Source organism: Oncorhynchus clarkii, chromosome 22 (genome assembly GCF_045791955.1).
Source record: "Oncorhynchus clarkii lewisi isolate Uvic-CL-2024 chromosome 22, UVic_Ocla_1.0, whole genome shotgun sequence".
Lineage (NCBI taxonomy): Eukaryota > Metazoa > Chordata > Actinopteri > Salmoniformes > Salmonidae > Oncorhynchus > Oncorhynchus clarkii.
Window position 1 is genome coordinate 35,013,831 of NC_092168.1, and position 18,322 is coordinate 35,032,152.

The 18,322-nt window shown below is 42.9% G+C and overlaps 1 protein-coding gene across 6 annotated transcripts in view; it reads left to right on the plus strand.

The window, feature by feature from the left end:
- LOC139380823 (unconventional myosin-Ib-like) overlaps positions 1-18,322 on the plus strand; it is a 166,398-nt gene that overhangs the window by 113,605 nt on the left and 34,471 nt on the right. For all 6 annotated transcript variants that reach the window (XM_071123910.1, XM_071123907.1, XM_071123909.1 and 3 more), the window contains exons 7-11: positions 5,073-5,136; positions 8,548-8,646; positions 9,199-9,302; positions 10,465-10,612; positions 15,743-15,861. In XM_071123910.1, the coding sequence (XP_070980011.1) occupies positions 5,073-5,136; positions 8,548-8,646; positions 9,199-9,302; positions 10,465-10,612; positions 15,743-15,861 (534 nt within the window). The remainder of the gene's footprint in view (positions 1-5,072; positions 5,137-8,547; positions 8,647-9,198; positions 9,303-10,464; positions 10,613-15,742; positions 15,862-18,322) is intronic.

Sequence of the window (18,322 nt, forward strand, 5' to 3'; positions counted from 1 at the left end):
TCCTGGGCATCTTTCTGTCAGTAGAAAGGCCTCTAGTGTCCTAAGTTTTCATAACTGTGACCTTAATTGCCTACCATCTGTAAGCTGTTAGTGTCTTAACGACCGTTCCACAGGTGCATGTTCATTAATTGTTTATGGTTCATTGAAAATGTGCACAAAGGATCTAAATAAAAGGAGAAATAATCAAATGACTACCTTTTTTATTTGTGAGTATAATTCACAATGTAATAAGAACTAGGCCTTTACATGTGGTCATTTTATATAAACTATTTATTCATTGAATTTACAGAAAATGTGCTACATCGTGATATGTATCGTTATCGGGATATGACATGACCTATTTCGGGATATGAGATTTTTGCCATATCGCCCAGCCCTAGTGTGGACCATGATATTTCCTTATTGATGTAGACACCAAGGGACTTGAAGCTCTTGACCTATTCCACAGCAGCCCGTCGATGTGGATGGGGGCTTGCTTGGCACCACGTTTCCTGTAGTCCATGATTGGCTCATTTTTGTCTTGCTGAATGTGAGGTAGAGGTTGTTGTCCTGGCACCACACTGTCAGGTCTCTGACTAAATCAAATTGTATTGGTAACGTACACATGGTTAGCAGATGTTATTGTAGCGAAATGCCTGTATGCTGTCTCATCGTCATCAGTGAAACTGCCTACCACCATCATGTCGTCTGCTAACTTAATGAAGGCATTGGAGTCGTGAGTGTGGCCTCACAGTCGTGGGTGAACAGGGAGTACAGGAGGGGACTAAGCACACATTCCTGAGGGGCCCCATGTTGAGGGTCAGCTTGGCGGATGTGTTGTTGCCTACCCTCACATAGGTGTTCCTGTTTTCCAGGTGGGAAAGGGCATTGTGGATTGCAATAGAGATTGTCGTCTTTGGATCTGTTGGGGCAATATGTGAATTGGAGTGTGTCTAACATTTCACTGCTACAGGTTACCTTGGTGTTCTTGGGCACATGGACTATGGTGGTCTGCTTGAAACATGTCAGTATTATAGACTGGGTCAGGGAAAGGTTGAAAATGTCAGTGAAGATGTTTGCCGCTGTTCAGCGCATGCTCAGATTATGCATTTTGGTAATCCATCTAGCCCTGCGGCCTTGTTAACCTGTTTTAAAGTTCTTACTCACATCGGCTACAGAGAGCGTGATCACAGTCGTCTTTAACAGTTGGTGCTCTCATGCGTGGTTCAGTGTTGCTAGCCTCGAAGCATGCATAGAAGGTATTTAGCTTGTCTGGAAGACTTGTGTCACTGGACAGCTCACGGATGGATTTCCCTTTGTAATCCGTGGTAGTTTGCAAGCCCTGCCACATCCAACGAGTGTCAGAGCCGGTGTAGTAGGATTTGATCTTAGTCCTGTATTGATGCTTTGCCTGTGATGGTTCGTCGGAGGGTGTTGCGGGATTTCTTATAAGCCTCCGGATTAGTGTCCCGCTCATTGAAAGTGGCAGCTCTAGCCTTTAGCTCAGTGCGGATGTTGCCTGTAATCCATGGCTTCTGGTTGGGATATGTACGTGCGGTTACTGTAGGGACAACATCGTTGATGCACTTATTAATGAATCCGATGACTGGTAAACTCCTCAGTGCCATCGGCTGAATCCCGGAACATGTTCCAGTCTGTGCTAGTGAAACAGTCCTGTAGCTTAGCATCCGCTTCATCGGACCACCTCCGTATTGAGCAGATCACTGGTACTTCCTGTTTGACTTTTTGTTTGTAAGCAGGAATCAGGAGGATCGAGCTATGGTCAGATTTGCCAGGGTGAGGGAGAGCTTTGGAATATACTGTAGGTGATCTAGAGTTATTTTTTTTTTATTTTTTTTTAATTTAACCTCTAGTTGCATAGGTGACATGCTGGTATAAATGAGGTAAAATAGGTTTCAGTTTTCCTTTATTAAAGTCACCTCTGGGTGAGCGTTTCTTTGTTTGCTTATGGCCTTATATAGCCCATTTAATGTGTCCAGCATCGGTTTGTGATGGTAAATAGACAGCTACCAAATATATAGATGAAAACTCTCTTAGTAGATGGTGTGATCTACAGCGTATCATGAGGTATTTTATCACAGGTGAGCAGAACCTCAAGACTTAATATTGGAGATCGCGCACCAGCTGTTGTTAACGAAGAGACACACACACACCCAATCTTCTGAGCTTCCTGGACGCAGCCGTTCTGTCCTGCCATGTATAGAAAAGCAGCTAGATTTATTTTTACGATGTCCTTATTCAGCCACAACTCTGAGAAACAATTTACCACTCTTCGATGTAGTCTTGTCAGGTATCCCACACTCCGGCGTCACCTCAGAGTATTGGGGATTTGGGCCTGGTCCACGATAATCAATGTCTTTCGCTTCCATTTCATTGAAGTAGAATTCCTCTTCCAAATGGAAGTTAGTGATAGCGCTGATGTCCAGAAGCGCTTTTCGATCATATGAAACGATGGCGGAAACATGTACAAAAAAAGTTAAGATCAGCACAACAAAAAACTCAAAGTAGCACAATTGGTCAGGATCCTTTAAAACTGCTGCCATTCTCTCTGGCGCCATCCTCTCAGACTCTGTGTCTGATGGTCTCGTCCAATGAAGTTCATTGTTTACTCTAGATTAAGACAGACAAACAAACCCTCGACCTTTCTCTTTTTTTCCTTGTCTCTCATCACTTTCCCCCCTTGTCCTTCCCTCTTTTTCTTCTCTCAGTGTAGCCTGCATTTGTCTCTCTCTGCAGAACCTTACATAACACCAAGCCATTACATTTACAGTTACAGCATAGCAACAGCACAGGATAGAGGTGACACCCACGTCAGGGTAATTTTTGGGGGCAACTATATCCAGGTGTCTGCCGATGGCCCCTGCCAAGTTACCTTTGGAAAACGTATCTTTTCTCCAGAAGCGCAACTCCTTGGCGTCATGTTTTCCTACAGGGAGATGGCTCTTAAAGCATTAAAGATATCCACTCCCCCCTCACCTGGCCCCCCAGGCGCCAGTACGGTGCTGCTGGTACAGTTAAAGATTACAGCACATCATTGCAAAACATCTTGTGTCTCAGGCCTTAGCTGGTGTGGAGACTGTATCAATGATACAATATCGTTAGCCAATGGGAGGGTTAGGTTTACAGTAACTGTGTTAGTGACCGCTGACCTTTGACCTATCAAGCTGCTCCTCAGCTGCCATACGCCAACTGCCCCTCTGGAACTAACATAATTGGAGGCCTACTACTCTACCTCGCCTTCCCTAAAATGACTTATGCACAGTGAGAATTCTTTGTGCGAACATGGCTCCGGCAGCACTGGAGCATTAGGAAACTTTGACTGACGCTTTGAATGATGGAACAAACATCAGCAGGTTGATGATGCAATCACTATCTTGCTCTTGCAAGGTTCTTGTCTGGCAGACTAATCTAGGAAAACATTTCATTTCCAGACGCTGTAGATATAAAATGAGATGTCCCGTTTTGGACTGCAGCACGGTATTTCTTTCTTTCTCACGCTTCCTTGCTGGCTGACTGTGTATTCCACAGGGGCCCATTGGCAGCCAGCAGCTGCCTGTTCTAGATTCCAATGTTTCTGATGTCATCACATTACTGCAGGCTTCCCCAAGACTGGAAACGCATTGACTGACTGACCCATACCCCAGACTGCCTCAGAGGCTAACCAGTCCTCAACTAATGCCTATTTATCTAACATTTACTTAACCAGGCAGGTCAGTTAAGAACACATTTTTATTCATGATGATGACCTAATGTCTAGGGCTGTGGTTAGGGATCTGGTCATCGGTGCAAAATTCACAGCCCCTACTCATGTCATGTATCATTTTGTTATCTTAACTTAAATGTCCCATGAGTCAGTTTAGTCTGGAGTACAAGTACTCCATGTACCAAACTATACGGCCTCTGTGGCATCCATAAGGTTGTGCCACTCACTCACCAACCCCATGGTGTACCTATCTATCTGGCCCTAGCCTGTGCTCAGGTTTAGGATATCATAGCAGGGGAATCTTTTGGGATTATGCCTGATCTGTTTATATTTAGGTAACTTTGGTATAAACTGCTGGATGAGCACCTCCTGTGTGTTCCAACGAAAGCCATTTTGTCCAAACTCCTCTCCTCAAAACGAGGACCGACTATTTGCCCTGTTTCTTCCCCCTGCAGAGAAACTGGTGATGTTGTTGAACCTGGCAGCATTTATCGCCAGTTTAAGCTACAGCTTTTTGAAGAACTGTCGGCTATAAATAAAAGGAAGAAAATCTCAACGGCCACGAAGACACTGGGCCTACCGTCATTTATAACTTCTATTTCAAACCTGAAACAGAACAGAGGGAGAAAGTGAGCGAGATGGTTTGTTTTACTTACCTTTCAAATGGGAGAAGAAACAAAGGCATTTCCTCCACTTAAAGTCCATCACGTCACAGCAAACAAATGTGTGATTTGGTAGCTGACTTTATGAACAGGTCTAGTGCCTGGAGACAAAACGTCTTATTCAAAATTAATTTAAAGAGGAACTCCTTTCTATTCCCTCTGGTGAGGCTTGCAGTGATCCCTGCCTGTGCGTATGAGAGCTGCCTCCTGCCTACTTACCTACTGCCTGGGATCTGGGAATCTGTTCAAAGGCCATTTCAGTTGTTGATATTTACCCATTGATTCCTGAAGAATATCACGTAAAGGAAAACTCCACCCCAAAACTATCTTTTGGTATTTGTTTCATTAGTCAGTTGTTGACATGGTCCCAAAATGTTATGCTTGTCAGCAATCAAGTTTTCAGGATATGTAACTTAGTGAGAATAACTTTAAAGCCACACCAGGGCATTGTGGTAATGTCAGTGCTTCAAAGTGACGTTGCCACGGTATTAAAGACCTTAATGCTCTGTTATCAAGGGGTGTGCCCTGTGCCCGACTCATCCCATTGGTCCTTTTTTCTTGTTTTGGCTGCCTGGAAAACCACTTCATTGCTAAAAGAAAAAAGGACATAGAGGGAAATCAGAGACGAGGGTGTGTTCCAAATGGCACCTATTCCCTATATAGTGGTTATCAGGCATTTCTAACCACTGTGTTCTCCTTCTCTGCAGGGAAAATACATGGACATTGAGTTTGACTTCAAAGGAGACCCTCTGGGTGGAGTTATTAGCAACTGTGAGTATTATAAAGTACACACACACACCTTATGCTGCAATAGAATGGCCACATGCTAAGCTCTCCTCCATCCCTCTAGCCCTGTCATGTCACTGATGTGAGCGTGGTAGTGATATAGTAGCCCTCTCATGGTTATATCCCACTGACACAGTTGGCTCAATTAAATCCCCCAGTAAGTCAGTTAGTCATCCCACCATGGTAATGGTTTGTCTCACACCATACACCACAGGGCCAGATCCAGGGAGAGATAGAGAGGTAGTCATGGAGCGGGACTGGGAGATATAGAGAGAGGGGAGGGCCTGAAAGAAGGGAAGAGATGGGGAGTGGGGGTCGATCATAGCGTGTCACATTCCATATGCTGTCCCTGCACGCCCGGTTGGTCGGCTCACCAAAGGGAGATGGCGATCAAAGATATTACATTGTTTCCAGTCAATGGAGGGTCATTGACGCACAGGAACTAAAGGGTGAGGAAGCAAACTAAAACAACCTAAACAGTTTACATACATACACATTAAATCATGGAAGACTAGTTTCTGACTGCAGTGCCTCGTCTTGTTGCACTATCTTTTCCCTCCCTCTGTTATTGTTTTGTCCTGTCTCATGATCATGTTTTGTCTGGCATGAAGAGATTCAGCCATGAGGTCACAGGAAACAGAGTGGTTGATCTGTCACACATACTCCACGGCCCTCTCTGTCTTATGGACTACCTGGCCTGATGACTCCTTGCTGTCCCCAGTTCACCTGGTTGTGCTGCTGCTCCAGTTTCAACTGTTCTGCCTGCGGCTATGGAACCCTGACCTGTTCACCGGACATGTTACCGTGTCCCAGACCTGCTGTTTTCAACTCTCTAGAGACAGCAGGAGCGATAGAGATACTCTGAATGATCGGCTATGAAAAGCCAACTGACATTTACTCCTGAGGTGCTGATCTGTTGCACCCTCTACAACCACTGTGATTATTATTATTTGACCATGCTGGTCATATATGAACATTGAACATTTTGGCCATGTTCTGTTATAATCTCAACCCAGCACAGCCAGAAGAAGACTGGCCACCCCACATAGCCTGGTTCCTCTTTAGGTTTCTTCCCAGGTTCTGGCCTTTCTAGGGAGTATTTCCTAGCCGCCACACCTGCATTGCTTGCTGTTTGGGGTTTTAGGCTGTGTTTCTGTACAGCACTTTGACATCAGCTGATGTAAGAAGGGCTTTATAAATAAATGTGATTTGAAATTTGATTATGGAGTAGATAATGAAGACGGTCCAGTACAAGGAGATGTTTATTAGGATGGAGTGACGAGAAGGACAGGATGGAAGGGGAAAGGCCTTGACTGCCTGAGGGCTTCCCTCAGAAGTCACACGCTATAAATTCCTCTGGGTCTTTGTTGCTGCTGCAGCACAGTCAGCTGACAGCTAGTTATGGCCCTCGCACAATCTCCAGCTTGCTCCATGACCTGAATGTCTTCTTTAACTGCAGATATAGAGCAGGAACACATCTAGGGAAGTTGTTCTCAAACCTCTCCCTGGGATCCACAGTCATTTCACAATTTTGTTGTAGCCCTGAACTAACTTGCATGATTCACTTAGTCAAGGGCCTGATAAATAGTTGACAATTTAAATCAAATGTTAGCTGATGACAAGATCAAATGCATGGAACGATTATGGGTCCCCAGGAGCAGTTTGAGGACCCCTGCTCTAGGACATGGTCACAGTACAGTGGAGCAGCTAGGGTTAGGCCACAGTGGAGGAGGGTTTAGGACACTACATCCATCCATGCATGCTAGTTTTGTATGGGATAATGTGTCAAACTGTATGTGTTGAACTTTGTCTGGACTGAGAATCTTTTTTTATGTTTTTAACTTTGTCATTGGGGAATTAGTTTGGCGCGATAACAAAGTAGACTTGAATAGTGGTAACGTGCCAGGAAGAGGGTTTCCAATGCCCAAAAGGCCAGTCGTTTGGTGCTTGTTATACCCTAGTCAAAACAGCAAGACAGGACTTCCATTCTTACTTTGCAGCATATAGCATGTCTGACATTTCTCCTTAAATGTATGTTTGTTCATTTGTTCATAATACCATTCTAAATTTGACAAATGCTTCACAGCAGGCATGGAAAACATAGCAAAGCGGCCTTAGTAGTGGAAATCAATAACAGGGCTGAACTCTTCCAGTGTACAAAGAGGAAAGGTCACAACAGAGAGAAGGGCCCCCTGTGGGGGAGACCCTGAATGTTCAGAACATTCTTGAGCCACATTTCTTGTTCCTGTGTCTTATTTTCTGTTGTTGGAACTCACTGTTGTGAGTTTGATCTGGTCAATAGGATGCTTGCAGGCAGCTACATGTGAATCTCGTAGGTTTGGCAGAGAGGAAGAAAGGATCCATGTTCTGTCCCCTTTTTGATTACAGTTCAGAGGCAACGCATCTCTCAGCTCGGCTCGTCTGTCGCTCTGTAAAAGATGCTACGTTATTGATGAGCTGACAGACAACCCAGAGAGAACCACTTAGTATTTAACACACACACACTTAATGATGAACACACACTTAGTGACTACCATGTGGCGTTGAAGCGTGGCTAGCAATAGTTGGCACCGATTCGTGACCACCTACCTTATAGCTGTTGACGCTTGGGGCTCACGCATATATACACACACGTACGTTCTATTGACCTGTGTCCGAGAGGGTGTAAATTCATTATGAAGTGGTTCCTGACTCTCTTCAAGCAGTTAATGGCCCTGCTGAGAAGATGAGTCAGGACTTGGGGCTTGTAGCTGAATGCCAACAGGCATCCTACTCAGGTCCCAGGGTGGAATATAGCCCTATCTTCAACATAACTTGGCTTGTCAAGCAAACATTGCTTTTCTATGCCTGTCCATTACCAAACTCAAAACCAAATTCTTAGTTTTCTGTTCAACTTGAAAGACCTAGGGCTCTAACGCTGACCACAACATTAACTGATTAAATACCAAAGTGTGCGTCATTTATGTTCATGTGTAATTAATCGAGGATGCCATCCCATATATCCTTTCAATATAGGTGTTGTTGTAGTTGGTCATTAGCCATGGAGGAGCAGCTGACTTGATCTCTTCATATGTTTTCCTCCTCGGGGTCTTCTTGTGCCGGCTGGCTAGGAGGCTCCACTTCTATACAATGAACAATGAGACGGCAACATGACCATGGCTCGGTCACCTTGGAAACACTAATATTTGGCTATAACAGGGAGATGCGTCCATCGGTGCACTACAGATGTGGTCTGACACTGACCGTGTGTAGACATAAAATATCAGTTATGTTCTTAGCTCATTGAATGGAATCTTTTATGTGTCCTGCCCGTGTAGAAAGCTCATCAAATAAGTTGTCATTTCTCTTTACAACAGTCGTGTCTTTTTAATCCCCTGTACTTCTGTTGTCCCGTAGATTTGTTGGAGAAGTCCAGGGTTTGCAAGCAGCCAAGAGGAGAGAGAAACTTCCACATCTTCTACCAGCTTCTTTCTGGAGCTTCAGGTGACACCCTGAGTAAGTTATACACACAGTTATTGGTAACACTTCATTTGACACCAGTGCTTATAACACCTGCATGACAATGTCATTAACATGTCATGAAGCTTCATTGCATGTGTCACGACATGAATGCTTAAGATATGTAATGACACTTAGAAGCGGTGCGAAATATAATGTCACGAGTTATGTTAACGGAAGCATGTCTTGGTTACGTGACCATTACTTAAACATGAACCTGTGATTAAGTACAGAGAACAAAGACTGTGAAACCAGTATGGCTTATTTGTTCTCAGCTGGAGCTCAGCCACTGTTTGGCAGTATTGTTGAAGGAGAACAATATCATGGTGGACAAATATCAAATTACTTGATTTAGCAGCAGTTAATGTAGCCTGTAATCCAATACACCACGCAGTGGAATGGCTTTCTTTGATACCTGATACAGGCCTTTAAAGGTGCCCATTGATACTGCTACTCTGAAATGTTTGCGTGCGTGTATAGCACCTGCACACCAGCATTGACTGAATAGGCCATGCTAAAGCCATGTGTGTTTGTCTTTCTCGCCCACAGCGAAGCTGAAGTTGGACAGAGACTTCAGTAAGTACAACTACCTGAGTCTGGATTCAGCCACCGTCAATGGACTAGACGACGCAGCAAGCTTTAGGACCGTCAGGGTGGGACACTCTATCACACTCACTCACTCACTCACACTAATTCCTGTCTGTCATTGTAATTGTTGGTTTGGCTGAGGTGTAGGGTAAGGGCTGGTCTGAGCTCTTTATCTCCAGGGCAGGTTGATTGGATTAAGGTAACTCTTGTCCATGCCAACCTGCTCCTTACCAGCCAAGGGTTGATTATGGGCTAGCTGCCTCTACAGCCTCTCCCCCTGTTATGTAACTTCTATCTATATCCACTTTTTATTACTCAAAGAGGAATTTCACCTGCAGTGCAGGCCTTCCCAACAGTAAACAATAGCTAAATGCTTTAGAATACACAGTGGCAGTCTGGCTGCCCGTTTCTGTGCTGCTGTGGGAAACCTGAGGGAGAAACAGCAGCTGCATCCTCCCACACTGACATGTGGGGCTGTCGCTGCAGAGCATGGTCACAATGTGCAGCTTCTCAGCCCCTCTTCCTCTTGACTCACTTACTGTTGACAACACACAGAGGATGTTATGTTATGAGGTGCCTGCCTTCCTTTTATCCCAAACCACTGTCTTGCTGCCCTTGGACTCTGTGGAAGTGGTTGCGTCTCAAATACGGCCCTATTGCCTATACAATGCACCCTATGGGCCCTGGACAAAAGTATTGTAGGGTAAAGAGTGCCATTTGGGATGCGGATTCCGTGTATTCTGTCTTAGTACTTTTCTCAGTAAGGGAGCAGGCCACGTCTCAGCTGCAGTCCAACTCAACACGATTGAGTTCAGTGCTATACCACAATAGGCCTCTCCACTGGATATGATGCTGTTGAAGGAGCCAAAGGCAGCCTGCTACAGTCTTCTCTCACCCTTGTTCACAACGGTGTCAAATCACAGTAACACACATTTAATCATTTAAAATATTTCACCCACCACAGTCCACATCACTTTGCCCTCTGTCACTAATTGTCTCGCTCTTCTCTCTCCAGTCCAGATACTCACTCTTCTTCCTGTTGTCCTTGTTACTAGTGTGTGTTTGATGTTGACTACATGTACATTGACGTCAGACTGAGGAGAATCACTGATCTTCAAATCACCTTGCATCCCAAATAACTACTCATTAACTGATCATGATTAGTTATTCTGCACCTCGCCTTGGCTAAGTGTCTGATGGGCTGTTTCTCTCTATGTTCTCTCCCAGAATGCAATGCAGATTGTGGGTTTTATGGAGGATGAGGTGCAGTTGGTCCTAGAGCTGGTAGCAGCCGTCCTCAAATTGGGGAACATTGAGTTCAAACCAGAGTCCAGGGTCAACGGCTTCGACGAAAGCAGGGTCAAGGACAAGAATGGTGAGACAATGGTCTGACTGGACAACCAGCAGCTTTACGGTGGGCCACAATGTCCTGTTACAGTACACATGCATACACATCTCACTTTAAAAAAAAAACTTTTGTGCCCACAACTTTTGTGCCCCTTTGGATAGCAAAGAATGTGGATTTCCCTTACATCTTGAAAATGTAAATATAATGTATTGTGGTTGTAGAAAATATTGTTTTGTTTTTGCATTGAAGGATGTATAAAATAAACGCTATAAAATAAGCATACTGTAACGTATCAGTTAGATTATAACCACTGACCAATGGTAATCCTCTCCACAACAAATCATACCAGTAAGTTCCATCAGCAGTAGCCTATGTGTTGTTGCACTGCCCTCTACCAGTTAATGTTTCATTTCATGGTTTACTAAAGCCAGGTGTACACTACATGATTTTGGCCCCGATTTTAGTTGTCCCAGACAAGTTTTTGAGATCAAAACCAAAATCCCCTTGACAAGTGATCAGCAATAGCCCATGAGAGCTCGCCAGAAAAGAAGCCAGTGAAATGATTGATGTTTTGCGGCACCCAGAACGTGTAGACTCTCGAGCAGGAGCGATGACTACTACAAGTGTGCATCTGTACTTGACTTTAACCAAAGCCAAAATGTCAAATCGTTACAGCTCTGAAGTACACAAACAATATTATTCAATTCAAGATGTTGGCTGGACATTTCAACACTGTCAAGCATGAATGTCGGACTGAAAATGTTTGATGCTGCTTTGAGCCAGACAGCGTGGTATCCAACAATCCTCATGACCAAGTGAAGAATCTTGTACTGTGCCAGATCATTTAGTGTGCGCACCACTGCGTTGTCAAGACAAAACAACCTACAGGAAAGATGGTTGTTTAATGTGAGAGGCTCAGCGATGTTAGGATTTGAAAGTAGTGTCCACCCGGCTTAAGGGATGGATCGAAATTTAAAGAATGGTTAATGGGGGAGGGTCATGCTTTTTCAATTTCAGTCAAGGGGAGGGTTTAGTATTTTTTTAAATCTTGTCCAGGGGAGGGACATGTAATTGGTAATCAATAAATTGTAAACATTTCTCAGTCTTTTAGAATTAGTTGCTAATTAGGCTATATATGTCTGTGTGCCCAAAACCTCCCCTCATCTGACTCTGCTGGGCACCCAATATGGATCATTTGATTGAGACTTAATAAACTATAGGCTACGAACTGCATGCTCGGAGAAGCACGGTGCAAAGTTTTATTTCTAAGATGCTGGGATGGAGTAAATACAACTAGGCTGCATTACACACGGCAATTGATATTTCAACCCTGATCCCAGGCCTGCTCTGTTCTTGCTGATCAAAATGTTTTGTGCTGCCTAACCAATGGATATGCTGTGTAGGCCTACGGTGGCAGTTCAGGAGGGAAGTCAAAGGGTTCGTCCGTATTTGTGTACATTTTTTGCAGACAGGCGAGTCTATGTTTTCAGTTTAAAAAGGAGATTGTGAAGATGAGAAGGAAGACCGGAGGTCAACTTTGATACCTGCCAATACTATGATTGATTTTATTAAAAACAATGTTCCTTGCTCATGATGTACAGTTGAAGTCGGAAGTTTACATACATCTTAGCAAAATACATTTAAAACCTCTTATGGATAGCGTCTCAACTGGCCAATTGCCAGGGGAAATGCAGAGCGCGAGATTCAAATAAAATGCTATAAAATTCAAACTTTCATTAAATCACACATGTAAGACACTCAATTAAAGCTACACTCGTTGTGAATCCAGCCAACATGTCAGATTTTAAAAATGCTTTTCGGCGAAAGCATAAGAAGCTTTTATCTGATAGCCTGCACCCATCTGCATCAGCAATAAACAAAGGAGCTAGCAAAGCAGACACAAACGCTGAAATAAAATGTAAAATATGCATTATCTTTGACGAGCTTCTTTTGTTGGCACTCCAATATGTCCCATAAACATCACAATTGGTCCTTTTGTTTGATTAATTCCGTCCATATATATCGAAAATGTCCATTTATAAAGCGCGTTTGATCCAGAAAAAGACAGGTTACAAAAACGCAACGTCACTACAAAATATTTCAAAAGTTGCCTATAAACTTTGCCAAAATATTTCAAACTACTTTTGTAATACAACGTTGGGTATTTTTAAACGTTAATAATTGATCAAATTGTAGACGGGGCAATCTGTATTCAATACAGAACCGAAAACAAACCAGCACTGCTGTTCACGTCTTGCGCAACTCACAAAAGTGTCCCCAGTTCCGAGTTGGCCTACTTCTTCATAGAACAAAGGAATAACCTCAACCATATTCCAAAGACTGGCGACATCGTGTGGAAGCGGTAGGAACTGAAAATAGGTTCCTATTAAATATCCAATGGCAAAGACAAAATAGTGAACAGAGAGGGGGAAAAAAAATCTGAACAGTTAGTCCTCGGGGTTTTGCCTGCTACATAAGTTCTGTTATACTCAGAGACATGATTCAAACAGTTTTAGAAACTTCAGAATGTTTTCTATACAAACTATGAATAATATGCATATCTTATTTTCTTGGCATGAGTAGCAGGAAGTTGAAATTGGGCACGCTATTTATCCAAAAGTGAAAATTCTGCCCCCTAGCTTTAAGAGGTTTTAATTAAACTCAGTTTTTCACAATTCCTGACATTTAATCCTAGTAAGAAATCCCCTGTTTTAGGTCAGTTAGGATCACCACTTTATTTTAAGAATGTGCAATGTTAGAATAATAGTAAAGGGATTTATTTCAGCTTTTATTTTCATCACATTCCCAGTGGGTCAGAAGTTTACATACTCAATTAGAATTTGGTAGCATTGCCTTTAAATTGTTTAACTTGGGTCAAATGTTTCAGGTAGCCTTCCACAAGCTTCCCACAATAAATCAGGTAAATTTTGACCCATTCCTCCTGACAGAGCTGGTGTAACTGAGTCAGGTTTGTAGGCCTCCTTGCTCGCAAACGCTTTTTCAGCACTGCCCACAAATCTTCTGTAGGATGGAGGTCAGGGCTTTGTGATGGCCACTCCAATACCTTGACTTTGTTGTCCTTAAGCCATTTTGCCACAACTTTGGAAGTATGCTTGGGGTCATTGTCCATTTGGAAGACCCGTTTGCGACCAAGCTTTAACTTCCTGACTGATGTCGAGATGTTGGTTCAATAGCACATACTTTTACATCCTCATGATACCATCTATTTTGTGATGCGCACCAGTCCCTCCTGCAGCAAAGCACCCCCACAACATGATGCTGCCACACCCGTGCTTCACAGTTGGGATGGTGTTCTTTGGCTTGCAATTGAAGCATTAGCCATGACATAATCAATAGAAAGGGCCAGCTCATGGGTGCTGAAAGTAGTCAAATTTGAGTAAGCATTTAAAGTCTTAATTTTAACAAGAGGGCTTTGTGAGGGAGTGTATTTATTCCTGTCTTAGAAGTAAGAGGTAGGCCTACCTGTTTGACAGATGAATTGAGGTTATAGGCTGCAATATCCATACATTTGTTGGTCAATTCCTCCACCCACCATGCACTCTTTAAATAGCCTACTTCCGTGTCAGTGAAGAGCTGTTCCGTTCAAACCAAGACTCGAATTGAAGGGATATGAGGGTATGCCATACGCCTACCTTTGAATGAAGGAAAATGGCAAAAAACGCAGGCCTACCCATTGTCAGGCTTTATTTTCTTCAAAATATTAAGCTATCTGATTTATATAATGTGATACTTAACAGTGCTTTGTCCTATTCTGTCTGGTGTGGAAATGAATGCCTAACTTTTGAAAGTACAATGCTCAGATTCTTAGTGATATCTCAGATTTAATTATTTGCAAACAGGGACAGTTTTGTTGCAAACAAGACACACTGATTTGACATTGGAGAAATATGACACGATGAACACACAGGCACACCATCTCTGTCCATTCCTAGCCTGTAATTTCGGTAATTTGTGTGGTGTAACAAAATATCCTTCTAATTTTTAAAATGCTGTAAAACTGCATGAAATGTTCATAAAAGGCCATTTTTTTCTGGGACCTGCAAATACAATGATAGATGAATGCAATACTTTTACTATAAAGGAGATCCCACAACCTTCTGGCCTGCAGCTCTGTGCACTATCAAAATTCCTGTGTTGCTATGTAATGCTTACAGGAAGAAGAATGGTTTCTGAAACTGCATGTCTCACGCTCTGGTCTAAGTAAGGGTAAATGGTAGACATTATTTATTACCTTGGATATAGGGGATGGTCACTTGTTTTTATTCTTCAAGCATTCATAGAGGGTGTAGGTGGAATATGGAGGGCCATCCATTTTAAATTAGGTGAGGTCCGATTTTCTCCTTGTAACCCTTATGAATAACATTCACTCCTTAACTACAGTTTTCTATAGTATGCAATGTTTTCTGATGGTAAGTACAGTACGCCTACTTATGTAACTGCTAACAGCTCTCCCCTATTAAGCAAATTTAATATTTTGCATGTCTGAATAACCCAGCCGTGACAAAACTTTGCATTCTTTCTTTGCAAACAAAACTCCTTTCTAATCTACAGGATACACTTAAGTGGAAGAAGTCCACATGGCCTGTGGTGTGAATCATGAAGTCCACACTTCTACTTTCTACATTAGGTTATTAATGGAATTTCCCCTTGTGACCATTTGACAGCTGTCACTATACACAAAGACATTTGACAACAACACTACTCTTACATAAGACAATTGAGTGAGACAATTGACCTGTAAATACCTAATTACATTAAGGCTAATGCACTAACTCCTCTTAAACACTACTCCGTCCGGCTGCTTTGGGGTATCCTGGCCTGATCCTAAAGGAGATCGTCTGAGATCTCAGAGTAGATCACCTTATCTCTCTAAGGAAAGGGTTTAGCTAATGCCCTAATGGCTACCTACTTGAACTGTGATACTGGCATCAAGTGGCATTGTTGGTAAAGCTTAACATTGATATGGATTCCTTATTCATAGGGGATAGATTTCCTTCATTGAAGCGTTTCATCTAGTCATTGCCTATTTTGTTTGCTATACAGCTATTCTTTGCCTACGGCCTGTATACAAAGCTCTATGATTGAGCGTTTGTGTCAGTTGTTCTGTCAGTGAGTTTCCTCTGCTCTATTTTCCAGACCTGAAGGAGATGTGTGAGCTGTTGGGTATTGAGCAGTCTGTGCTGGAGAGGGCTTTCAGCTACCGCACCGTGGAAGCCAAGATGGAGAAGGTGTCTACCACACTCAACGTGGCCCAGGTGAGAAGATCAGCACTGTATAGCATCACACTTCTTTAGTTCTATCCATTTAAACATGAGTGTGTATATAATGTATTATACAACGAGTGGGTCTAATCCTGATTGCTCATTGGTTAAAAGCGCTTTCCAGCCGGTGTCTATTCTACAACTTACAACTGGCTAAAGCTATGACATTAAAATGCTTAATTACTCTGTTCCATCTGACTGTGCAATCCACTGTCTCATCAGCCCAGGCAGGGAAGTTATAAACTTGATCTCCACTATAAAAAGCATCTAGACATTATCTCACATTTCTTTTAGGCAAAAATTTAGTTTTCAACAGCTGAGATTTAGCAACATTGTTTCAATATTCAAATTTGATCTCCCACTGTCCCATAGTAATGAACGTGTAGGGGTCAGGAGGAGACAGACAGGCAGGCAGCGTTTCTCAACCAGTCGAAATCATGAAACAGCTGGCCTAATTTTTAAGGATTTATATACAAAGAAATATCAATTGAATAAAGGTAAAACAAAACAAAGTGCAGCTAGTTTGCAGTCTTTCCAACATCAGTTTGAAGTTATTGTGTTAGCTGTGTTGTGCTCTCTCATCAGATGAGCTAGCCATTTTCTATGTCGGCCCTAACAACACCTGTGCCAATATATCCTCCTAACACTGGCTTCTCAGGCATTATCGCTTCATTAATGAATGCCACTTGTATCACCACACAGTACAGTGAGTGGGAGTGCATTGATTTTATGTATATATTTTAGTAATATATATATTTTTGCAATCTTTTTTTGCCAACTTACAAAAAAACATATGTAGACAAAATCAATAAACAATTTAACGTTTACATTCATACAATGTAATCCCACATGTTCCCATTGTATCCACGCCCAGTGTTGGTTCTAATACTAGACTCTACCCCATGACACTGCATTGATTTTAGTGTGTATATTTGTTCCCTGTGGGACTTGAACCCACAACCTTGACTTTGCTAACGCCATGCCCTCACCAACTGAGCCAAACAAGACCACCTGTCATCAGTGTATAGCAACACACTTACTTTCATGCACTGACAGACTAAGTCCCAGGGGATGTTTCACACTACAGTTGTGGGTGGATGAGAGGATTATTTCCCTTTGACTTAATTCTCTGGCTAGCTTACTTCCTATCCCCATCCACTGTATATGGAAACATGTCCATTATGGATGAGGATTTGGTGAATTCTCCCCTGGAAATTGCAGAAATAGGCCAGGTGTTGGAGGTTAGTGAGTTCCCGGCAGTCAGGCACATTCATGTTTAGGATAAACATATAGGAATAGAAGCTAGTTTCCTCTCCTTATGCTGGAGGTTTGAGTTCAGGCAACATTCAGTTGGTGATGAGAAGAAGAATGTCAGGGGCTAGTCCTCTCGTTAGTCCTCTCTCTAGTCCTCTCTCTAGTTCTCTCCCTGTTCTCCACAAAAGCAGCTTAAGAAGGGTAGTATGAAGGGATGAGCTTCACTCCTCCTGAAGTGTGATTTTAAACATCCTTGGCAGTTTTCTGGTCGACTGGTCCCAGATCTGTTTGTGCTGTGTTTCCATCTCCTAAATTGCTGTGAAAATGACCATAGGAGTTGACAAGACAGCACAAACAGATCTGGGACCAGGCTACAGATCTGACTCCTTGAGACCGGGACACCCTCCCCTGGTGGTACTGTGTGCTTTCTCTTATCTTCACAAACATCCGGCCAGATTGCGTAAACAGAAGGGTATATAAAGGCCAGGCTGAGACAATAAATCAGAGCACATTGGTTTGTGCCCTTGGAGGAACTATCGAACTAAAGGATCACCAGCTCATCCATAGCACATCACCAGTCCAAGCATCACCTCCTAGAAGTGTTTGTTTGTTAGGGAGGTTATTCCTGGTCCTGTCCATGTCACAGCGCTCTATCACTGCAAGTTCACCTCTTCCGGTGTGTGTTTGCGTGTGTGTGTTTTCATAAGGAATGACAGCCTTTCTCTACTCCAGTGTGGCTGTATGCCAGAGGATGAGCCTCCATAACTATAGGGATGCTATTCGGCCCACGCTAGGACACACCTCCTCAGACAGCTCAATGTATAATTCTGTTCCCTTGTGGATGGTTGGAATGAGAAACATTCTACAGCTGTAATTACAGCTCGACTGTAACTTCACATCCATAACAACTGATCTATCCCTGTCCCAGTTGAATGCCACACTACTACAAGCATTTACCAGAGATATTTACTACAGCTATATTTCTCTGTGCATGAGAGCACTGAAATCTACTGAACAAAATGTGAAGTTTTGTCACAACACAATGCCATAGATGTCAACTTTTGAGGGAGTGTGTAATTGGCACGCTAACTGCAGGAATGTCCACCAGAGCTGTTTCCAGATAATTTCATGTTAATCTACCATAACCCGCCTTTAACAGTTTTTAAGTTCAAATTTTCCCCCGACGCCTTGAGAAGGATGA